The following is a 24,662-nucleotide window of genomic DNA, read 5'->3' on the forward strand; positions in this document are numbered from 1 at the left end:
ATTTTCATTTTATCTAAATACCTCTGTGTAAGAACTAAGGAAGATGGTTGGCTGTGACATATTCATAGAAGCTTTTCATCATATGCCTTAGTGATCAGAAAACCTTAAAGGAGAAAATTAACTGTCACTTGCTTCTAGTTATAGTTTTACTACAGCACTTATGATAACATTTATTTAATGTATTAAAAAAACTGTTGTCAAAGGAGTGGGATAATCTAGCATCGAAAATCCCTTTTGGGAATATTAAAAAGTTCAATGGCCAAAGCGATAGTGTTACATATCATAATGCATACTGGGTATAACGAGCTTTAAGTTGATCATATAGTAAATATTAGGATGATTAAACAATTTTTGATGATTCCCCTTTAGTAATTATACGAGCGTTTAATTATTTGGTAAATAGGAAACATGCAAACTTGTCAAATTAATTCATATTAAATAATATATTTTACTTACATAGTTTATTTTCATTTATCGATTGGAGCATTTGGAATCAAAAATCATGTATTTACTTTAAAGTGAAATCATAATACTGACCCTTATCCCAATGGTGCAAAGGGCACTACATGCGATTGATGCATTGTTATTTTGACCCTTTTTATATGTTAGTGAGATAATCAGTCTAGCACTTTAGTTACCAGTCGAGGGTTATATATGTACATTAAATAAATATTAAAGGGTATAATTATTTTTATTCCTTTCGGTTCCTCTGCGAGTCGAATCCGGAACCTGCAGTATGGTAGTTAAATGTATTAACTACTACACTATGGAGGTTGATAGATGTATTAATGTTAAAATAACACTTAAATATTTTAATAATTCTTACTAAAGATGTATGTGAAAACATTGCAAGGATCTGACTAGATCCAGCGATGGAGATTTGTACCAAGATGTGAAGCAAATACATAGAATATGAAAGTCTTGCTAGAAACTCCCACATTGGAAGACTAAGGAACCAGTTTACAGGACCTGCAATGATTAAAAATACATAGAATAAGTAAATCTTGCTAGGGACTCCCACAATGAAAGACTAAAGAACCAGTTTACAGGATCTGCAATGATTACAAATAGATAGAATAAATAAATCTTTCTAGGAACTTCTACAGTGGAATACTGAGGAATCAGTTTACAGGACCTGAAGAAAAATATATGATCGTTTTTGTGCGAAAGAAGATGTCTGAGCGTTCTAAGGCTAAAAGTACCTGGCTTAGTTAAATATATTACATAATTATATAACTTTAGGCACTTATGTAATATATGTTACTTTTCCCAATATGGAAAAATCATTTATAATTTTTTTTTTAATGTTAATATTAAAGTTTAAAAAAAACTTATATTTTTGATCCCCCAAAAAAATTGCACTGGGGCCTCCAGCATTATAGCCAAATGCCAACCTTACTGCACTACAAAGGTGGAACTACATTTAGCAACAAAATAAACAGCACTGTGGGTTAAATTTATATTAAAACGGTAAACACATCACTATGGAATAAATTTTACACAATATTTTGAGTGTGTCCAAATACAAATCTGGATTATATCCAATTGTAGGAGTTATTTTTCAAAAAAATAATATGAAAAAAATTACACGTATATATAAACATATTACATTTTTTTTAAATACCTTTGATTTACAAATACCTACAACACAATAGCCATTTTGCTTACAAAGACAAGATAAAAAATAGTTCCTCAAAAGCAATCATTATTTATTTAAGTAACTTTTGACCATTCCGTCCGAAGCATTTTCTTTTGTAAACATTCAATCGTGTCTTCTAACTTTCCAGACAAATGATTAAATGCATTTTCAATTTAACGAGAATTCCAATCGCCCTTCTGCTGAATGGTACGAGAACAGTGGACCACTCAATCTTGAATACCAATTTTCGTACAATGATTGCGGTCTACAATCTACTATCTACTCAAATGGAAATGTTTGTGCAGTTCGTATTCCAGACTTAAAGACGGCCAGCGAAATGCACATTGTACTTTTGTACATGAAACGTTAACTTAACGTTATGTATTTATACATTTTATTAAGTGATGAAAAATTGTAAAAATAAAAATGTTCACGTGTATGACCATTCTTAAAAAAAAAATCATTTTTGTTTAACATCTCAGCGTAGATGAAGAAAAATATGGATATAAAATAAAAATGTAATAATCCTCATTCCACCACTCGCACATACTGTGTTACGAGTTTAATCAATATCTAGAAGTTGCGAAAGTTTGTGTAGTGTGGTTGTCAATCATGGATAGAATTGGTGAATGTTACACGTGTGTAAAGTGATCACTTAACCAAGCGTATGACGGTTATGAGCCTAAAACAGGTTGTAAACCCTTTAAATACCTAGATTTTCTATTTTTTATCATCTATATTGATTTGCCGAAATGTAGTTAACCTCTTTTTGTACAGCAGAAGGCATCGATACAAATTTAAATAATGATTTTAAAAATAAAGAATAAAATAACAACTGTGTAGTTTTTCCACGTGAATTTTATTGAGCTTTTTTTCTATAATGTTTTTCGCAGATACTTTGTGGCACATTTTATAAACTTTATAAAATTTAACAACTTTGTTTTAACCACTTTTTTTATCATTAATGTTTTAGAATTTAAAAAAAACCCTGATGATCACAAGGCTCTTGTCGAAACCGATAGGTTAAAGTGTACTAATAATTAAAAAGTGGTTAAAACAAAGCTGTAATTAATTATGAGTATTTTCATATTTTTAATGTTTAAGAATTTAATAAACCCTAATGATGACAAGGTTCTTGTCAAAACCGGTAGGTTAAAGTGTACTAATAATAAAAAAGTGGTTTGATTTTATAAAGTTAAATTAACTAGCTGAATTGTATTTGACGGCTGATCAAATAAAATACATGTGGAAAAAACAACAAAGTTCCACCAAGAATGTCAGTACAAAACTTAAATCTCATAATAAAAAACGTAAGTGTTTTCAAAATAACATCATGAAATACCTCCATATCCAAATGCACATGCGCAGACAACCCATAAGACAGCCACGGCCCAAGCTGGCCTACTAAAGGCCAAGTAAGTGGTATCTTCTAGATGGGAAAATTTATGACCAAAATCTTGAAGCGGCTGCATCCCAAACAGGACAGCACCCATCACGGCTAAGCTACACGCCCAGCCCAGAATGACAACTATCTTGAAAGGTAAAATAAATCAGAACATTAAATGGGTTAACAAAAAAGTAAGAGCAGCCTTTTTAAACTCATAAACATACGTTTTATAAATAATATTTCGCTAGTTAAATGCCAAAGGGCCAAAAAGCACAAGAAAATAAACTTTTTCTAAGTGGAATGGACATTTCTAACGCTAGAATCATGGGTGTATTTTTCGAATATGAAAATGTTGACGATTTAGATACCATTTTTGGAATAAAGAGTTAATTTTTTGCGTTGTGAAACATAAATAAATAATGTATATGTGTGTGTTTTACTAAATATATATATATATATATATATATATATATATATATATATATATATATATATATATATATATATATATATATATATATATATATATATATATATATATATATATATATATATATATATATTTATATATATATATATATATATATATATATATATATATATATATATATATATATATATATATATATATATATATATATATATATATATATGTGTGTGTGTGTGTGTGTTTTACTAAAATTTTGAGGTTACCTTGTTTAATTTAACATCCTTTGACGCACTAAGCCTTAGAAAGTATCCTGCCAATATTCCAATCAACCAAGGAGTGGCTCTCGCATGTGTGTAATAGTAAAAATAAGCTCTACCTGCTGCATTCGGATCACTGGGAAATTTAAAATTATTTTGTAAAACTTGGTTAAACACTCCGTTTTCGGTCTACCAAATATTTATATGTAACAATTCGTATCGATTCTCATTGATTTCAATGATGTCATTTGGGTTTTAACCAATCAAATTGTAAAGCATAAATATGCTTGTATATGAGTTTGTATGGTAAAGGTCATATTACATTTGGCAAACACAAAATATATTAGATTTAGAGCTTCTCTGAAGTTCTAAACTTATTACTTACAATAACTCTATGAAGATTCATCAAAAAGTATCAACAAAAAAAATTATCTATCAATTTGACATTTACTGTGTGGTAAAACGAAACGGTTTAAATATAAAATTGAATCACTTGTACATATGAGAACACTTTTGAGTTTTGAACGCTTGTTTTAATTACAAACGTTCTGAAACTAGTCGTGTTTACACCAACTTAATTTTAATCAACTCAACTCGTTTATTTTATTTATTGTTTCGGCATTAACTTTGTGGTAAGACATGTTACAATGATTAAAGAAAACACTTCGTTTTTTACCACTTGAGTTTTATTATAGACTACATGTTTCAGAAGTTAAACTTCCATCATTCAGGTCTGTATAATAACAGTTATTATACAGACCTAAATGATTGAAGTTTAACTTCTGAAACATGTAGTCTATAATAAAACTCAAGTGGTAAAAAACGAAGTGTTTTCTTTAATCATTTCAACTCGTTTAATTAACTCAATAGTGGTCTTAAACAAGTATTTGATTTTTAGATACAAATAAAAAAAATTGTAATTGTTTCTTTTTCATTATTTTTACTCTTATTTGTTTATTATTTTAATTTCATTGTGTATTTTAAAAAAAATATTGTAAAACATATATGGCTGACTAAGTATTGTACCCACCACTTATGTAGTTAAGCTCGAATAAAGAGTTATTATTATTATTATATGTAATATAGTTAGAAAATTTTCTTACAATAATGGAAATGCTGCTGCCCACCAATCATTTACGTAACATAGCACAAATACAACCACTAATGAAGCCAGCGTCCATCCTGCACCTAGAATGAGCCCAATATTGGCCCGCCACAAGATGGGGAATATAATCAGGGGACAAAGTATGTATAACTGCATGTCCACAGAAAGGTACCAAGTTTGAGCGAAGCACTAAAAACAAACATGTAGATAAATATTTATTTACTATCAGCTTAATTATATTAAACATGAACAATTATCAATGTTTTTTTTACATTTCATCAAAGATGAAGAAGAATATGGAAGTCTGGGCATTTACGGGGCTGACGACGGGAAAAAATAATAATAGGAAAATAATTCCTGTAATTGGAGATAATCCAGATTTTGTGAACAAGTATTTGTCCGCTTCCGTAGTGTAATGGTCAGCACGCTCTAGTACCGTTCTGTAGGTCCCGGGTTCGATTCCCAAGGGGGGTAAAATAAATATAAGTGATTTTTTCACTGTTGTATTTATTCAATATTACCCTGGACTGGTACCTGAAGCGGAGGGTTGATCACCTTTCCTTCATGCGTAAACGATCAAGATAACACTGCGTTTATATGATGCAGTGCTCTATGAACCATTGGGGTGCGTATAAGGGTTTCATTATTATTATTTATTACTTGGACACACTGAAAACGTTGTAAATTATTTATAAATTAAGCATTTGCTTTGTGAAATACGCGATGTTTTAAATATATAAAAAACAAACACTTGAATAAGACCAACATGGCAACATTCAGTAAACACGAATGTTTTCGAGAACTATAGATGTTCTCATCCACAGGTTTTCAGTTTGTATCAGTTTGTATTTCAACTTGTTGATAAGAACATCCATCTATAGCTCTCGAATGTAGTCGTGTTTACATTTCTTTTAAAACACAATGTGGTTTTAAACGAGTGTTATATTTTCGTATATAAAAATAATATAAGAAGATTATTAAAAAAATATTAGCTATTTATTTGATCATTTGAAAAGTGTAAGGTCTCTTCTCTAAATTGTATTTTTAGTTGTGCAAACGCTTAGTAAAATGACAGCAGCTGTCAAGAAGCACGCTCTCCGTTATGAACAAGGTTTAGTATTGCGTGTGCTGCTGTTATCTTCAAGACATGGCGCTGGCATTGTGTTCAACATATGTTTTTACCTTTCAAAGGTATGAACACCAGGGCTGCTCATTAAATACTACAATTGCAGTTTTCTTTGTGTACTTATTTTAAATGCTATAAAGTAACCTTTATCGAGAATAAAGTTGTAATGCATGATTAAAATATTGCTCTATATACTCTCTACTTACCATTGCTTCTGGATTGACATAGTTTTGAACAAAGAGAAGTGTGGACCACCAATGTTCCTTGCACGGGTCAACCAAATACGAATTGAAGAGTGCGTTATACGGTCCACTACCGATCCTAGGCATAATTGCGACTTGAAATAACATCAACAATGCCAGAACCGGAGTAAGACGAAGATAGCGATGGATATACATCATTGGAATATGGCGTAAACTCTCTAAAACACACCAAATAAAACTGCTGAAAACGCAGTAAAGTTCACACAAAATTATATCAATAAACTACTTCAAACTGTCTTCGTTCTTGAGGCAAATTTAATATCTGAGATGAGATTAAATATCTGTTTTATTTTCTGTATTAAAAATTAAATTTAACACATTTAGCGTATAAATAAATTATTAATAATTTTATATTCTTCTTCATCGTTCCTGTAATCATTAGACTAGTGGATGGTTAGACAAATTTCTACTTGTTTTTTTAATAATAGAAATTTGTCTAAGGCCAGTATAATAACTATTATTTTCTTAAATAATTAATCTGACAAATTAAAATAAGTTGGTGAATTTTTATAATCATAAAGATAACGTTTAATATTTAGTAAGAGTGTAAAAAAGGATTTTGAAATTTTATTACGTTAATAGATTTTGGCGACTGCTTCGGTGTAATATTTTATTTCAGTTGAAAATATATATATATTTTTAATTTCTATAACAAAATATATCGAATCATGCTTCAAACTCTGGTTTCATTTAATTCGTTATGATTATTAAAATGTATTACGTAAATTCATTTAACCAAAATTGTTATGTTTAGAAAAAAATATTATCATTCTTAACCTTTTTTTGTTGTGTATTAAAGATAAAATTTTGTCCTGCCTCCTATCAGTCTGATGAAGTCAGCGTCGACGCAACCCAGTCACTAGTCAATTGAAATAAAATTGGGAAAGAGTATGTGCATGTTCCCTTAAAATATATGAAATGCAAGTCCACCAAGAAATGGCAGTAAAACATCGGATAAAAGTCAACTTACTTCTTTCCGTTTCGCGAAAGAAAACATAAGATAGAAGTATTCCACCCAGTAAAAAGAATGTGTCAACTGAAACAGTTGACGCCGCTATGACCATCCCTTTGAATGTCTGAGTCCACTGAAAATAATTGGAAATAAGTTTTATATTATACAAAGGAACTAGAATAAATTGTTTGTGGAAAAATAATCATATTAAAAAAAAACAATAAATAAATAATTTGTATAATGGTTATACTGTACAATTTCAGTAGAATAGCGTCCTCAAGACGGCCCATGTAATGGTATCCAAAAACTTGGTAGAAGGAAATTACATACACTTCAACTCAAATAAAATATATTATATTTTAACTAGGACGTTTGAAACGTATTTGTTTTGAATTTTTATTTGAAATTGTATTTATTCAATGTTTTAGACAGTTTACATTTTAAATAATACGAATATAAATAAAAAATTCATGTAATTTTATTTTACTTCTCAGTATCATTTTTGGTATCTAAATGGTACTTTATTAGCTGCAAAAAACGAGAGCCAAGGAACAAGCTCTAAAAATACGAAAATCTCCTGTTTCTGTAAATTATATGTTACAAAATATTTTTCAAACTTAAGCTTAAGTTTAAGAGAAAATACTTTAGATTTGCTAATAAAAACTTGTGGTTTTTTTAAATGTGTGCAAATAAATTAAACAACTGTGTTTTTTTAAGTTAGTTCATAATTAATACTTACATTCAAGGCATCCGCCAAATTATTCACTGGGTACGAAAAAGTTACAGTATACCTATGTCCTAAAATAATCCAGAATAATGACAATACTCTTATTCCATTCAGACAAGCTAGGGACCCCGGTCTCTTACTTAGAGTTGTCAATCTTACAGTATTGGTATATACAGAGAAAGATATTAAGATGGGTGATTTGCTTTTCCCTGAAAAAAAAACATTAAAATCAAAACTTTAGTAGTCAAATTCATTGCTAGTAGTATAAAACAATGAATATATCATAGTCGTACAGGAGAAAGTGACTAACTAACAAAACATAAAATGTTCAGTGGGGCCATTTCAGTCACTTTTGCTTGGCAAGAAAATAAACATCAATGCAGTTTGTCATTCTTAACAAGTCAATATATTATATTTCCAAGTTAAAAATCCTTTGGGATTTTTTCAGGGCAATATTAAGTAAGTAATATATCAAATAGCCAATGATCACGTTTTTGTAAAAAACGCACTTGGTCACTTTCTCCTGTAGGACTACGATATGGGACAGTAAAATTTCATGTAGGAAAGGTTTTAAAGACACTTTTCATCGACGATTTGGCTTATAATATGATTATTTAAACATAAAAATAATGGGTAGAATTGGTGAATGTTACACGTGTGTAAATTGATCACTTAAACCAGCCTATGACGGTCGTCAGCCCCGTAAATGCCCAGACTTCCATATTCTTCTTCATCTTTGATGAGATGTCAAAAAATAATGTAAAAATAAAACATTTTTGAGTTTATTTACAAGTTTCTATCTCAAGTTTTGGCTAGGATAAATTTTCTCATCAATTAACGAAAATACAAACTTTTTGCATTTTCAAAAATAGTATTTTTATGTATTTTTTACAAAAAATCACTTTTTTCCAAATAAATAATCATTAATGTAAATATATATATATATATATACATATATATATATATATATAAATATATATATATATATATATATATATATATATATATATATATATATATATATATATATATATATATATATATATATATATATATATATATATATATATATATATATATATATATATATATATATATATATATATATATATATATATATATATATATATATATATATATATATATATATATATATATATATATATATATATATATATATATATATATATATATATATATATATATATATATATATATATATATATATATATATATATATATATATATATATATATATATATATATATATATATATATTTATATATATATATATATATATATATATATATATATATATATATATATATATATATATATATATATATATATATATATAAATTTTATAACACATAATATACTTATCTAACATGATAAACATGCATAAACTTAATATTTATTCGTAGAAATTATGAGTAATATAATTGTTTTCTTTATTATGGTATATCAGTGTCGATTACAGATAAAATACCTGTATGTTTTTATTTATCCATTTTTATGAGATTTTTTAAGAAAAACGAATAATTTAAATTGATCTGATAACAAAGGTAATTTATTATCGCTGACATACATTTCCGAGAACTCTGAATTTTTTTTTTCATTCGGTCAGATGTGTCATATCCAAACTCATCATTTTTTTATCAAAGAAACAACGATCAATCAAATCAGACTGAAGGTTTTGTCAAAGAATATTATACCGCTACACCACGGTGGAGGATGAATTGGGAATTATTAGAATAAAGATAATTAAATTATTTTATAAATATTCGTATATTAAAAGCATTGGTAACTTTGCGGAATGGTAATTAAACACTCTCCTTATCATCCATTGTTCACGTTGTGTAATACCACTTTTATAAACACTTATTCGGTTTCGGAAAATAATTTCATCATCAGGCTATTAAAATAAAATTACTACGATTTTTATTTATGCACAAATATAAAATCGTAATAATTTTATTTTAATGACCTGATAGTGGAATGATTTTTCAAAACCGATAATCACGAATAAGTTTTTATAATAGTTGTATTACAAAGTGAACAATGAATGAAAATGAGAGTGTTTTATTTAATATATGTTTATTTTTAACATACCTCGTAGTAACTTAGGTTTGATTTTTTTATCTCTATGACACAGCAATAATAAATCTTGATAATAATCTTTAGAAAATAAACCTTGTATTGTGTTAAAATCATTAACGAAAACACGTGTTTTTACCACTTGAGTTTATTTTGTGTCGACTACTTTCGGAAGCTAAGCTTCCATCTTTAGGTCTAAATGTAAACTAAAATATAATAAATAATTAACTGTTTTAAAAATAAGGAGACGGGTAAATTAGGGGGACGGGGGGTTTGTCAAGGGGCCAGAGTTTGAAAATAAAGGAAAAATGGAAAGCAAAGGTGAAGAATTTAGAAGTTATATATTACTTATTAAATTATAATTAGAATTAAAGTTTTTCAGGATTCCTAAATTTGACTGAATAATTCATAATTTGGCATTAGTGTGGTACTAGGTGTAGTAATTTTAGTTTATGAGAGTAGAATGAGTGATTTGAATCTATTATGTGATTTGCGAATTCCGAAAATTAATTACTAACAAGACTGCTACAATTTTTTAATTCTAATCTTTAAATTTCTCGCGGTTTGGCCTATATATTTTCCATCACAATCTCCACACAAAATATCATAAACACCATATTTATGTAAAATTTCTATTTTTGATTTTGAGTTATCGAGGATTTTATTTAAATTATTATTTGTATAATATGCAGGTTGGATATGGGAATATAAGATTTTTTCAGTATTTTGTTCATACAAAATACAGGATTAAATGCAGAATTTCCTGTCAGGCATTCAACTAGTGTGTTAATTTTTGTAATGCACAGTAGCGGAGGGATTCGTGTATTATTTGATTGGATTGAAAAGTTGAAGAGTTGAAGAGCGTGTTGTTTAGTCAATCCTTTTAGCGATTGCATATTCGAACAATGGAGAGATATTCGGAATGAATAGAGAAGTAAGCGCACGATGAGGCAGTGAGGTGAAAAATGCTGTATATTCTAGGGGATATTCAACAAGAAACAATGTTGATGGGCGGATGCCGTGCCATGTGCTATTAAAAAGATTTCCAAAAGATTCCACCTCTGAGCGAAATTTATACGAACATCGAAATAAATACAGCATAACATTTCGTAAGTAAAAATATAAAAATAAAAATACATACTTATATATTTATAAATATCATGTTTCATGCATTAATTATCTCGGCGAAAAAATAATAATACTTATTTACAAAATTTTTAGTGTGTCCAAATACTTTTTCACAAAATCTGAATTATCTCCAATTACAAGAGCTATTTTTACATTATTTTTAGACATCTCATCAAAAATAAAAATAAAATATGAAAGTCTGGGCATTCACATACTAATAAAAGGGTTTCTGCTCAATAAAAAGCTTCTTTTCATCTCACCAAAAGATGTCTCTAATGAAGTTCTGGTGATTCAAGAATAATGTTTCGAAATTGGTTCATATATAATATATGGACCTTTCAAGAATTTTAATAGTGTGGTTGTCGATAATGGGTAGAATAGGCGAATGTTACTCGTGTGTAAAGTGATCACTTAAACCACCCTATGACGGTAGTCAGCCCCGTAAATGCCCAGACCTCCATATTCTTCTTCATCTTTGATGAGATGTCAAAAAATAATACAATATTTATTTAAATTATTAAATAAAATAATTGTTTTTTTACTATTTGAGTTTATTTTATGACGACTAGTTTCGGAAGCTAAGCTTCCATCTTCAGGTCTAAATGTAAACTTAACACAAGTGGTAAAAAAAGTGTTTTCTTTAATAATTTCATGATGTCTTACCACAAAGTAAATGCAGAAACAATAAATAAAATATTATTCATTGATTCGGCATTAACTTTGTGGAATGACATGATTATTTTATTAAAATTAAACACTTGAATATACCACTTTATCGAGTTTTATTTTTATTTACGACTAGTTTCGAAAACGACAGATGTTTTCATCTTCTGGTACAAATTAAAACAAACTTAATTTGTACCAGAAGGTGAAAACATCTGTCGTTTTCAAAACTAGTCGTAAATAAAAATAAACTCCATTAGTGGTATATTCAAGTGTTTAATTTTAAAAAATAAATAAAATAATATTTTTTTACAAAATACTTACTTAATATTACATTTTTATATCATAGCTATTTTTTTTAATTACTACCTTTCCTTTCCTCGTCCTTCAACGTCCCAAAAATGTATCTCTAAAACTTTGACATAGCTTCACCTACGGTAAATACCGTATGTGAAGCTATGTATATCTAAAAGTCTAAATCTTAAGGTGAAGTCTGAATTCAAATGAAAATTATATGAAATGCATAAAAAAACGTTTCACAATAGATTTTAAAAGCATAACTTAAATTAAAAATTACAAAACAACTATAAATCAATTGATAAAATTTTGAGTTTCATTTTATTCAGAGAATAATAATATATAAATTATTTACCTTCCTGGCGATATGACATCCACAGATCATAGGAAGTGCTCAGAACAATAAGTAGCCCAAAAAGGGAAAAAAATACCCTAAAAAAAAAGACATTTTTTTCACAAAATTTTGAGTGTGTCCAAATACTCGTTCACAAATCTGGATTATCTCTAATTGAAGGAGTTATTTTCATTTAATTTATTGATGTCTCTTTTTTTGATATCTCATACAAGAAGACAAATATAAGAAGACAAAGTTCCAAGAATTTGGAAAGTGTGGTTGTCAATTATGGATAGAATTGGTGATTGTTACACGCGTGTAAAGTGATCAATTAAACCAACCTATAACAGTTCCGGAAATGCCTAGACTTCCATATTCGTCTTCCTGTATGAGATATCAAAAGAAGAGATGTCAAAAAAAGACTTCTATATTCTTTTTCATCTACGCGTGTTGAGATGTCAAAAAAAAACTTATTTTTTTTAGTAAAATTACTAAAATTAGTTCAATATTAAAATATTTAGAATGTCAATTAAATTTCTCATCTTGTTTATAAAAAAACTCATGATTTTAGATGATCACACGCAAAATCCTTCTTAAATGGATATGTTTTAGCGCAATCAGAGCTGAAGTAGGCCAAGGATCATAAAGAATAACTTTATGGAGTTTTTGTTACCTTACATTTTATTACAAGACACGAGAAGGAAAGTGTAATAGAAGTATTTTATATCAAGCTTCTTATATGGGTATCACGGAATAGAAACAGTAAAATGGAATTATATTTATTTTGGTGATCTCTAACTTTACTTAGTGATAAAAAATGTACTCATTACTTTCAGCTAAGTGTAGTATTAGATTAGTCTAACGCGTTATCAGAGAGTAGTTTTCGTAATCCTAATTGACGTGACAATGTCAATGTGATTTGTTTTATAAACTAAACGCTACATAAGTACATCAATTACATATAAGTACAATTAAGTACCAATTAAATGCTTTGTCAGCACTTTGTCATTATATTTTTTGTATGAATAATACTACAGACTTTAAAATCAATATATTTTTTAGGTGCCTTTACTTAAAACTAGCATCTATCGTTTTTAAACGAAATAAGATGGAAGTCTGAGGTCCAGTTTTCTTTTACAACTGGATACGAAAAAAAATCAATAATTGACACAGGATTATGCATGTGTACCTTATGCGTGATATATTATTATATTTATAGGTATCAACATTTGAGAAGAAGCATCTATGATTTTTAAACTAAAAACGATGGACATCTGAACATCCCTTTGAAATTAACGTACGAAAGGAATAAAACAATAGTGTAAATATGCATCTTTAAACAATTAATACAATTTGGATTTATTTATTGTAATTGCAGACAGTTGGTAGAATTCTATTTTGAATTATTGGGTTATTTTTTCCAAAATTAAACACGGTTATTGGATTAAATTCTACTTTTATTTACATACATATGATAATATGTGACGCGTTTCATCTCATTGAGACATTATCAGTGCTAGATAATGTCTAAATAAGACGAAACGCGTCACATATTATTATATGTATGTTAATAAAAGTAAAATTTAATCCAATAACCGTGTTTATTTTGGATAAATTACCCAACAAATTGGATGTTCAATAATGGTGAAGTAAAGAAAAAAAATGCGAAATATTATGCCCTGGAATGCTGAGCTTTCAGAAAGAAGTTGAATCATTTTAGATATATCTTCTTACATGTAAACATGAGAGATGCTTCGTCTCAAGTTCACACACCTATAATATATGAATTGATACCTACACTCCAAATATTTCCACACCTTCCCAAGGTTTCGTCTCATCAGTACTGCACATTATCGGGTCTACACTGATCGTGCCATTAAGTAAATTCATCACTGGTTGTAATGCAATTTCAACATCTCTCGGTTGACATGATGATGGAATACACATGCCAAGATAAAATGGTTGTCCAGTTGGAGAAATGACATTACTCCTACAAAAAAAATACATAAACAGAAAATTTAGTAGAAAGTAAAATGTAGCGGAACAAACAGATCCAAGGATCCATAAGAAGGAAGAGAAAGAGTACAAGGTATACTGAGCGACAGCATCGCTGTGGCTCAGTCTTATTAAATATCAAGCAAATAAAATAGAGAACACACATTTTTATGTTTAATTTCATAATGTTTGAAAAGTAATTAAAATACCAAAAATCTACGAAACTATGCAATCGGAATCATTGAAAATGCCAAGTGTAGCATCTGTCAAGTACGCTATCTGATATGGCTAATTTTTAGTAATACTTGTGTTGCCTGTTTGTTCAACAGATGTTGCTGCCATTGCGGTCACAGGTATACAAAAAAACACTTATCGCTGGTTAGTAAAAACATGCGTGTTCAATTTGAATTCAAAGTAATGTTTAAATTTCAAAGCAATCCGTGAAGATTTTGAACAAACATACATTTAAAAAAATATTAAATAGATTGATTAACCATCAAAATCAATGAGGCACGTAGAATTAAAATTCGTTCCTTTTAACCATTATTCATGTTTTCATTAATTTATATATATATATATATATATATATATATATATATATATATATATATATATATATATATATATATATATATATATATATATATATATATATATATATAAAATTATTATTTTGAGAGGTGAATAAAAGAGTGTGTTCATCTTTAAACTGCCAGTAAAATAAATTTTTAAAAAATACCTTTCAAATCCAGGAAAGAAATTATTATTCATAATGTTCAAATTAGCTCGAACACTATTTGATTTCTTTCTTTGTTCTAGAGGCACATCAAAAATTGTAGCCGTGCAATATTGTCCTTTAATAGTCCTAGGGGTATCATTCCTTTTGTGACTGATTTCAAGGCATTCACTGAATTGGCCGAAACTGAATACATTCCCCTTCAAAAGTCCATTTGGAATTTGTCCACGGGAATCGAACACTGTTGAACATTACCATATATGTAATTAATCAAACAAAAATATTTAATTTTAGATTGAATACAGTTGAAATAACCATAACGTTTCTTCTTCATATATTTCAAACCCATAGGGCACTGCACCATATGAACGCAGTGTTATCTTGATCCTTAACACATAAAGGAAAGGTAATCAGCCCTCCGCTTCAGATACCAGCCCGGGGTAATATTGAATAAATATTGGAGTGAATAAATCACTTATATTTATTTGACCCCCTTCCCTGAGAATCGAACCCGGGACCTCCAGTACGGTAGCCGAGCGTGCTGACCATCGTACGGAGGCGGACGTTAACGTTTACCATTACCCAATATTGAACATCCATATTGGCTGAATTCTTGCAGGTTTTATATTTATGCATATGTCCGCCTCCGTGACGCAATGGTTGGAGTGTTTAGCTACTGTTCTGAAGGTCCCGGGTTCGATTCTCAGGAGGGTGAAAAGAAATATTGGTGGTTGTACACTGTAATATTTATTAATATAACCCTGGACTGGTCCTTGAGGCTCACCTTGCGTGATCACCAAGAGTGATCACCATGCCTTCATGTGTTTACGATCACGAAAATACTACGTTTATATGACCATATATACCACATATCGCTCACTCCTTTCAAGAACGTCATAAATCAAAAAACTTGATTTTTCAGGAGAATGTTTTTAAAGTTTAATAATATAATACAATTTATTAAAAATAAATATCAAGCCACTTATTAAACTTTTTACCTGAAGATTTTTACTCCTATTAAAAAATAACTAGTTTATTTTTTTCAAAAATAATTAAACAATACCTTTCCTTCAAAATGCAAAAACAACACTTTTTGCCCTGTAGCGGGCAAATATAAAGTTAAAAATATGTCTCTTTTGCTGGGATATAGTACATTTTTTGGGCATTCCGAAAACATGCACAACTGAAAATTGGCAATTTATTATTTATGACGTTCTTTAAAGGAGTGAGCGATATGTATGGTGCATTGCCATTGAAAGCGGTTATTACCGCTTTTGTATATCATTTAAAACTAGTTTATTTTGATTTTAAGTTAAGGAAATATCTTTTCTTGCTTACAAGTAAGCATCTTTAATTCTCGTATATCTTGAAACGGGTGTTTAACCTACGGGGTAAAATCCAGTGTTTTTGCAATTAAATGAAAAATTGTATACACTTACTTTGAAATGCCCATTGCTCAGAAAACAGTTCTTCCGACCACTTGAGAACATCATCCACACACTCTTTTGTTATATTTTCATCTTTTCTATGCATAAAACTACTGGACATTTGGCTTAATAGACCCCTATCGACGATCTTCAAAAAATCCTGAAGTTCATCCAAAGTTTGTCCATGACAGATTGAAAACGCATTTAAACTTACAATAAACAGAATTAAAGTTTTGAAAGTCATATTTTTCGGAAGGAACATTTTTCTACGCTAGCAACAAAATAATACTGACGTTCAAAATATACACGTAGTTTATATGTACATACAACAAGATGTATCTTTAATCATTAATCAGTATGATAACGAAATTAGCGTCCGAAAAAATATTAGAATACTCACTTTTACATCATAATTCATTTATTTCATTAGTAATCAATTACTGTCTTTGTAGTGATTTAATAAGATAATGATACAAGCTTAGTACTGTGTTCTTCACTGTAGTCTTCGAAAGATAAATATGTAATCAAAACATCTTATCGTCGACAGCTGGAAAACATACGTGTTAAATATGTAATTCCTATCTAGCAGTGGATAAGGTGACGGACCTACCACATTAAGAGTTGATGACGTGATCTGTTCAATGACCGTATTTTTTTAAGCTGTTTGCGTTCAAGCTCTGGATGAGAAATTATGATATTCAGAGCATTCTTAAATTGAATTTAAACAACATTTTCTAATCATGATTTTTTAATCGATATCTCAGACAAAATTGAAGAAAAATATGAAATTCTGGGCATTTACACGGCTCTGTAAACGTCCAGACTTCCATGCTCAGATTTTTCTTCATTAATGTTTTAGATATTAATAAAAATATATTGATTTAAGTCACTCCTAAGTGGAGCAAATCCAAAAATAGCTAACCAAAATTTGTTAACTTAAATTTTTTTCTCACTTGAAAAAAAAATATACGCATGTAAAAAAAAACTATTTTACTTGCTGTTAAATTTTTCTTAAGAATTTAAAGAAATAATTCGCAATTTAAGATTTTCAAAGATATTTAATTACTTATAAAATTATCCAACCAATTTTTTGAAGAGCAAATGTAACTCAAATATATTGTAAGATAAAAACAAAAATGCACATTACCATTTAAAATAAAAAGAACAATTCTCACCCCTGATCTTATTTTTTTTCAAATATTCATTTTGTATTGAGTTACCTTAACTTTATCACCTCATGCACATCTAATTGATATCAATGTAACCCGATTCATTTTCTTTAAAAGGTTTTTAATAACAGTGATCATTAAAATTTAGAAAACTCTATAACTACTCCAGTTTTTCAATGCGTTTACTCGTTCAAAAAACCTCAATTTGAGAGTGGACCATTGCTATTCGTTAAAACTGCTATTAATTAAAATAAAATATTTATCGAAAAATTATTTCAATGAAATACTTTCCATTCCTCGCCATAACACATCATCCTTCAGTAATTCCTTCTCTGTCCAAGCGACCAGATTATGGAATGAATTACCTCTCCTTGTAAATGCACCTTCTAAAATAACTTTTATGAACATCTGAGACATCAGTATTTATCATTAGAATCCTAACTGTTTATCAAACCTCCTCCCTTAGTTTTTTTCCTCTACACCCTCCTTTAAACTCCCTTTTTCCTTTGCCCTCCTTATGATCATCTTTTATAATTTTGAATTTAATGTTCAATTACTATCTACTCTCTGATTGCAAACAGCTATATATGGTATCAAACGTTTTGATCAATATCACGAGTCCATTTTTGGTTGGTTGGAAGACATTGCTTTTTAGTAATAAGCCCGCCAATGTACTTATTTATTTTCTCTACATGAAGTTTAAATAAAATTAAATTAAAATAAATATTGATCAGTGAATTGTGGTTACTCAAAATAGGTTAACAAGGTTGCGTTTTTTTAACTGTTTTTCATTTTGTTGAAAATAAACGATAAAACACCGTTCACGAATTTGGTAACGATTTAAAAATGAACGACATTGTATTAAACCGCAATTAAGTTACTTAGATAATATACGTTAAGGATTTTTTTCCTCTCGATCTATATTATTTTTGTTTTCTTCTTCAGCATTCAATAAAAAACTTCTGTCAAAACCTTTCTCTTTAATTCTTCCTTTATCTGTAAACAGTAAAAATCCATTTTTATTTCTTATTTGGAAAAATTTGAAAACTTATGTTATTTGAACTAAAATTGATAGACAAACCCGATGAATTAAAGAGACCTTTTTCCAGCGTGATAAACGGAGACTCACAACATAAAAACAAGACGGACGATACAATTATAGAAATGAAAAAGTCTTTGAAAACATCAAACATCTGCAAAAAGAAAAAGGAAGGAGTTAACCTTTTGTTTTCTTTTTTATTCTTCAAGAATACTTAAAGTGGCCAAAAAGTTTAAATGTAAAAACTTTTTTTCAAATATCTTTATATTTTCATTTAATCTTTTTTTATGACCACATTAAATAAATTTGCAAAGTACTTTTCATAAAAATTACAAAATATTAACTTTAATATAAATAACTATCCGTTCACAATACTATGATTGCGTTTACATCATGGTTCACAAATCTAAGTTTGTAAAAAAGTTTAAGTGTTAAAGCTTTCTTCGAATATCTTTTACATTTTCATTAAAAAAAATCTTACCACATCAAATGAATTACTGAATACTTTAAACATAAATTAAAAAAATCTTTATTTTAGTTCAAATTATTTTCATTTTCCCAAATAACCAAATTATTGTTCACAAATCTAGGTTTTTTACTTAACTGATATTTAAACAATATTAACATCTCAATAAAAATGAAAAACGATACGAAAGTCTGGGAATTTACAGGGCTTTCCAGACTTCCATATCTCCATATCTATTTAAAATGTAAATACAAATAACTCTTACGTGGACGAACTTTGATTTGTGAACAAAGATTTGGACACACTCAGAATATTTTGATTATAATAACTGGTCAAATTTGAAATTGGCGTCTCCTAGTATGGAAAGAAATTTGAGGAAAATCATGCATTACATTCCATTAAGGTATCTGCTTATTGAAAAAGTACTTAATTTAGCCATAAATGGTGTCAAAAACACTCATGTCAAAAAAAGGGTGTCAATCAAAGTATAAATACAACTTCCAGAATTTTCGTAGTGTGGTCGTCAATCATGGGTGGAATGTAGATGTATCTATATAATATCCCAAATTCTTGTTCACAATTCAGGGTTTCTTCACTAAGGTGTTATTCAAACATTCTCACATCTCAACAAAGATGAAAAAGAATATTGGAGTCTGGGTATTTACAGGGCTTATGATCCGTTCCAGGTCACCAGGTCAGTTAAACGATTACTTTGCACACATGTGACGTTCACCATTCTACGTGGTTGACAACCACACTACTTCTTAACTGTTAAGTGGGGAGAGAGAGAGACCCAGATTTGTGAACAAGGATTTAAACACATCCGAAATATTGTGAAAAACGGAATATTCGTTTGTTTAATTTTTATATAAATATATATATAAAAAAAACCCTTATCCGCACCCCAATGGTGCATAGGGCACTGTTTTATATAAACGCAGTGTTATCTTGATCGTCTACACATGAAGGAAAGGTGATCAGCCCCCCGCTTCAGGACCAGTCCAGGGTAATATTGAATCACTTATATTTATTTGACCCCCTTGGGAATCGAACCCGGGACCTCCAGAACGGTAGCCGAGCATGCTGACCATTACACTACGGAGGCGAACAATTTTTTTTTTTTTTGTTTTTAATCTTCTATAATTTTTGATTAATCACTTTTGAATGCTTTAAATTTCACCAATTTCTTTGAAATAATGCAATACACGTGACCTTTTACAACTAGTTTTAAATAATCACAAAAACTTACATTTCCAGAATATTTAAAAATCGCAGTTGATGGGGAATTGATAATGATAGACATGTACTGAATAGGAACATGAACCAAGAACATAGAATAATTGAGGCGAGTCAATAACTCCCAAACTCGCAAGTTCAAAAACCAGCTCACCGGGCCTAAAATTTTTTGAAAATTAAGTAAAATACAATCTCGGGTTTAAAGTTTATTTTACTATAAAAACAGAAACAAACTTTCTTCAAATCAGTAGTTACATTACTAAAATTATTTTTGGGACTAAAAAAAATAAATGAAATTACAAGTGACCTAGCAATTGCTACTATACTCAATTTATCCTTGTATCGTTTCTTTTATTTATTCCTTATTCCCTTTCCCTTCCAATAGAGATATTGTTTACCCTGAGCTCCTTTACTAACGTCGTCTGCATCCCATCAAATATATTCCACTCATTTATCTATCAATCTGGAGTACGGGACTGGTCACTCTCTCCTTTTATAATCGTGATCGACTACATTGTTTTGCCTCACAGTATTTTAAGTGATCACATTTTTACTACATACAGTCTACTTTTTACTTTATATTAAGTTTATAGAAAAAACAATGTGCAATATATTGATATTGTTGATGACAGTCTACCGCAAATCTTACTACTATATTATACCTTTAACGAGATAGCGACTCCTTTTGTCCAAAATTTTACAATCATGAATTACATTAAACCAAAGTAACTTTAGACATGAAGAGTAAACACACTCACAAGTAAGACTAGGCTTTGAAACGTGAAAAGTTGGAGCCTTTATAAGAACAAAGCTCGATTTTTGAGTCATTTGAACGATAGATAATTCCAGAATTCCCAATCACTTTATATTCGAATTCTCTAACATCACGTCTTTAATTCTGGTAGGCACTATATCGGATCTATGGCCGTGAGAAAACACAATAACAAATGTTGCCAATATAACAGGGAAATATTTACAGCATTGTTTTCTGAACAACTTTTATAAGTATGAGAAATATCTACCTCCATATCCATAAACGCACGCAAAGATGATCCATAGAACAGCCAAAGTCCAAGCAAGCTTACTAAATGTAAGATACACTGTGTCTTCAAGGTAAGAAAACTTATGCGAAAAGTTTTGCAAGTTTTTCATCGCTAATAGAACTGCTCCTATTAATCCAAAACTCGAAATCCATCCCACAAAAACTAAAAACTTTTAATTAAAAATAATTAGTTAGGTATATTAAATTTTCAAAAATCACATTAAATATATACAATATTCTTACCCAAATCATGGTTTGAGGCTTTTTATTTATTGTTATATAATTAGAATGAATTACCTTATTTATTTTGATATTTTCCATTTTGTAAAACCTGAAGAAATATCCAGCAAGAACACCCATTAGCCAAGGAGTTGTCCTTGAGTGAGTTGCGTAATAATAATACATATGGCTTTCCCTATTTGGGTCACTGAAAAAATAAAAAATAAAAAATGAAAAAAATAACCCTTATCTCAGCCTTGCGTAACTTATTTATCCATACCATTTAAACATCTATTTTACAAAGTTTTGGCTCATAGTCTTTAAGTGATTATTTCTTTTCTATTTCGTTTCACATATAAATAAACCTGTCATAATTTTATAGATAATGTTTATCTCTTCATGACGTTTGTTCCTTATTTCACCATTCGAATATCATACATCGTTTTACAGCAAATAAGTCTGAATAATCACGTTTTTATTGCATTTCGTCTACTCTCAGCCTTCCTCATATCTTCCATACTTCCTAGTGCACTGCTAGTTTGGATTTTTTAATATGGTGTAACAAAGAGAAATTGCAAATATCATTTTTATCACAATAACGTCATTGTCATTGTGATAAAACGAGTATTTTACAAAATTGATTAGGAACTTGGTTTACTGATTTCATTTGCTTTCTGCGTTAAAAAGTGATTCATATAAGTAATATGTTTACATGTATTGTTGAAAATGATTGGATTATTCACTAGACGTCGCCACTAAGTACTGTGTATTTACTACTACTACTACTACTGATCTTTATCCACACTTAATGGTGCAAAGAGCATGGCATTCAATTAAACAATGTTGTTATTAAAATATAAATTTGTTTTAAAATCATTATAAATTTATATTGATTTTAAATCAAAGTTAAATTTTAATTATTAAATAGAAAATTACAAAGTTAGTTCCTCAAATATAAACTTTAAAAAAATGTTAGATCGCTTACTATGCAAATTTTGTTTGCATGTTAGTGTAGTCATTATCCTGACGAAGAGACGTACCCGTCTCGAAATCGAAAGCGTTTCGAAATCGGTGAACAAAAATCACAATAAGAACTTAAATACTAATATAACTGACGTTTTCATAGCACTTCACAATGACACAAAGGTTATTTTACTCAAAAATTTATTTGTGTAATATTTCTCTCTTTAACCCTTTTCCGCACCCAATGTTGCATAGGGCACTGCATCGTGTTGAAGCAGTATTATCTTGATCGTTACTTGTATGAAGGCAAGTTGATGACTCCTGTGCTTCAGGGATCGGTCTAGGGTATTAAATAAATATTAGGGTGTAAATTAACTAATATTTATAATATGTGTAATTTTTATTAATATTGAATTCAATTTCGAAAATTTTGAAATTACCTCGTTTTAATACGTAAGTACATCCAACTAGTATGTACAAAGTGTAACATAAAATAATAGTTTTCCTATAAATGAATGAGATCTGCTAAAAATAAATCTAATTAATTGGGGGTAAACATATAAACAACTTACAAAGGGGAAAGTTCAGCAGCCCACCAAGAGTTAGCGTAACAGATAAACCATGTAACGAGTAGGGAAACTAATACCCACCCTGCAGCCAATATCAAACCAATATTTGCACACCACAATATTGGAAATAGGATGATAGGAGACATTATATATAGCTGCATGTCAACAGACAGATACCACGTCTGTGAGAAGCACTGAAAATAATATGTTGAATGAGTCCAAATCGCTGTTCACAAATTCTAGGTTATTCTCTCTACTTAGGAGTTATTTACATCAAGATTTTATTAATATATTTCAGAAATATTAACATTGTTTATATTTTTCATATTTTACTAAAAATAAGCTATGTTTACTGTTCACCAAACGCTATATTTACATCACTCAGAAACGAGTGGAAGCTTAATAAAAAAATTAAATAAGTATATAAAAAATAAAAATGTGAAAAAAATTGTTAACGATTGAAACAGGGTTAATATTTTTTAATAGTTTGAAATCTTAACAAAGATGAAAAATAATATGAATGTCAGGGTATTTACAGGGTTTACGACCAAGCTGGTTTAAGAAATTTTGTTATATGTACAACACATCATACTATTCCAATTTTCGGAAGTTATATTAATACTTCAATTGAACCTCATATTACATGCTTTGAATTTGAGTAGGATGGATATCAATCATAGGTTGTGTGTTAAATGTCACGCGCATACAAAGCAATCTCTAAAACTAGCGTACGACAATTCGTTAGCCCTGTAAGATCCCAGATTTCTATATTCTTCTTCATCTAAGAAAATGTATATTACGAATTAAAAAAAATTGTAATTGATACAATATTACACAATGAATTTTTTCTATATAATTTAAAATTTAATGATGTGTAAAAAACTCCAAAAATTACAAACTATTCTATACTTACCATTGTCTTTGGATTGACATAATTTTGAATAAACAGAAGTGCACTCCACCAATATTCCTTACAGGGATTTATCATAAAAGTGGTCCACACTGTCGCAAACTGGCCATTACCAAATTTAGGTATAATGGATACGTGCAAGAAAATAAGCATTGCAAACAATGGTGTCAGGCGTACAAAGCGGTGCAAGTAAAATAGGGGAATTTTCCGCAATGTTTCTGGAAAAAAAAATCGGGTAAAAATTATACTTTTTAATTTATGTTTTCATTTAGTTAATACCACTATTTCTTAAAATCTTTTGTCATACGTTTTTCGATGCATTCTGTAGCATATTTAGACGCCGTATATGAAGCTTATTCCTAATTTTTTAGTTGGATCTTTGGGACGTTGAAGGTTGGGAATAGGAGCTGTTTCTTAATTATATTTAATTATTTATTAATTCTTTTTTTCTTTTAATTTTGTCCGCCTCCGTGGTGTAATGGTCAG

The 24,662-nt window shown here is 29.1% G+C and overlaps 2 protein-coding genes across 2 annotated transcripts; both read right to left on the bottom strand.

The window, feature by feature from the left end:
* Positions 1-273: 273 nt before the first annotated feature.
* LOC148306669 (nose resistant to fluoxetine protein 6-like) lies at positions 274-17,039 on the bottom strand. Its single transcript, XM_088264554.1, has 12 exons — positions 16,576-17,039; positions 15,140-15,377; positions 14,204-14,395; positions 12,427-12,503; positions 7,899-8,095; positions 7,178-7,292; positions 6,151-6,365; positions 4,817-5,007; positions 3,720-3,849; positions 2,982-3,171; positions 827-969; positions 274-306 (listed from the first exon to the last, which is right to left on the bottom strand). The coding sequence occupies exons 1-12, from the start codon at positions 16,823-16,825 to the stop codon at positions 274-276; spliced, it is 1,971 nt and encodes a 656-aa protein (XP_088120680.1). The 5' UTR covers positions 16,826-17,039.
* A 2,596-nt stretch (positions 17,040-19,635) lies between these two features.
* Positions 19,636-24,380, bottom strand: LOC148306670 (O-acyltransferase like protein-like). Its single transcript, XM_088264555.1, has 6 exons — positions 24,180-24,380; positions 23,270-23,460; positions 21,813-21,942; positions 21,496-21,685; positions 20,487-20,632; positions 19,636-19,644 (listed from the first exon to the last, which is right to left on the bottom strand). Exons 1-6 carry the CDS (start codon positions 24,327-24,329, stop codon positions 19,636-19,638), a joined length of 816 nt encoding a protein of 271 aa, XP_088120681.1. The 5' UTR covers positions 24,330-24,380.
* Between the last annotated feature and the right edge of the window lie 282 nt (positions 24,381-24,662).

Source organism: Brachycentrus maculatus, unplaced genomic scaffold (genome assembly GCF_059751285.1).
Source record: "Brachycentrus maculatus isolate JH-2025_06_01 unplaced genomic scaffold, ASM5975128v1 h1tg000233l, whole genome shotgun sequence".
Classification (NCBI taxonomy): Eukaryota; Metazoa; Arthropoda; class Insecta; order Trichoptera; family Brachycentridae; genus Brachycentrus; species Brachycentrus maculatus.

Excerpts from the sequence above, each read along its gene's own strand:
- LOC148306669 (XM_088264554.1), bottom strand. The coding sequence starts at position 16,825 with ATGTTCCTTCCGAAAAATATGACTTTCAAAACTTTAATTCTGTTTATT. Across the intron at positions 12,504-14,203 it reads GGTGTGGAAATATTTGGAGT|GGTATTTTTTTCCCTTTTTG; the intron begins GTAGGTATCAAT and ends CTTTTTTTTTAG. Across the intron at positions 3,172-3,719 it reads AGGATGTTAAATTAAACAAG|ATAGTTGTCATTCTGGGCTG; the intron begins GTAACCTCAAAA and ends TTACCTTTCAAG.
- LOC148306670 (XM_088264555.1), bottom strand. The coding sequence starts at position 24,329 with ATGCTTATTTTCTTGCACGTATCCATTATACCTAAATTTGGTAATGGC. Across the intron at positions 23,461-24,179 it reads ATGTCAATCCAAAGACAATG|TGCTTCTCACAGACGTGGTA; the intron begins GTAAGTATAGAA and ends TATTATTTTCAG. Across the intron at positions 20,633-21,495 it reads GTGCGTTTATGGATATGGAG|GCCCGGTGAGCTGGTTTTTG; the intron begins GTAGATATTTCT and ends AAAAAATTTTAG.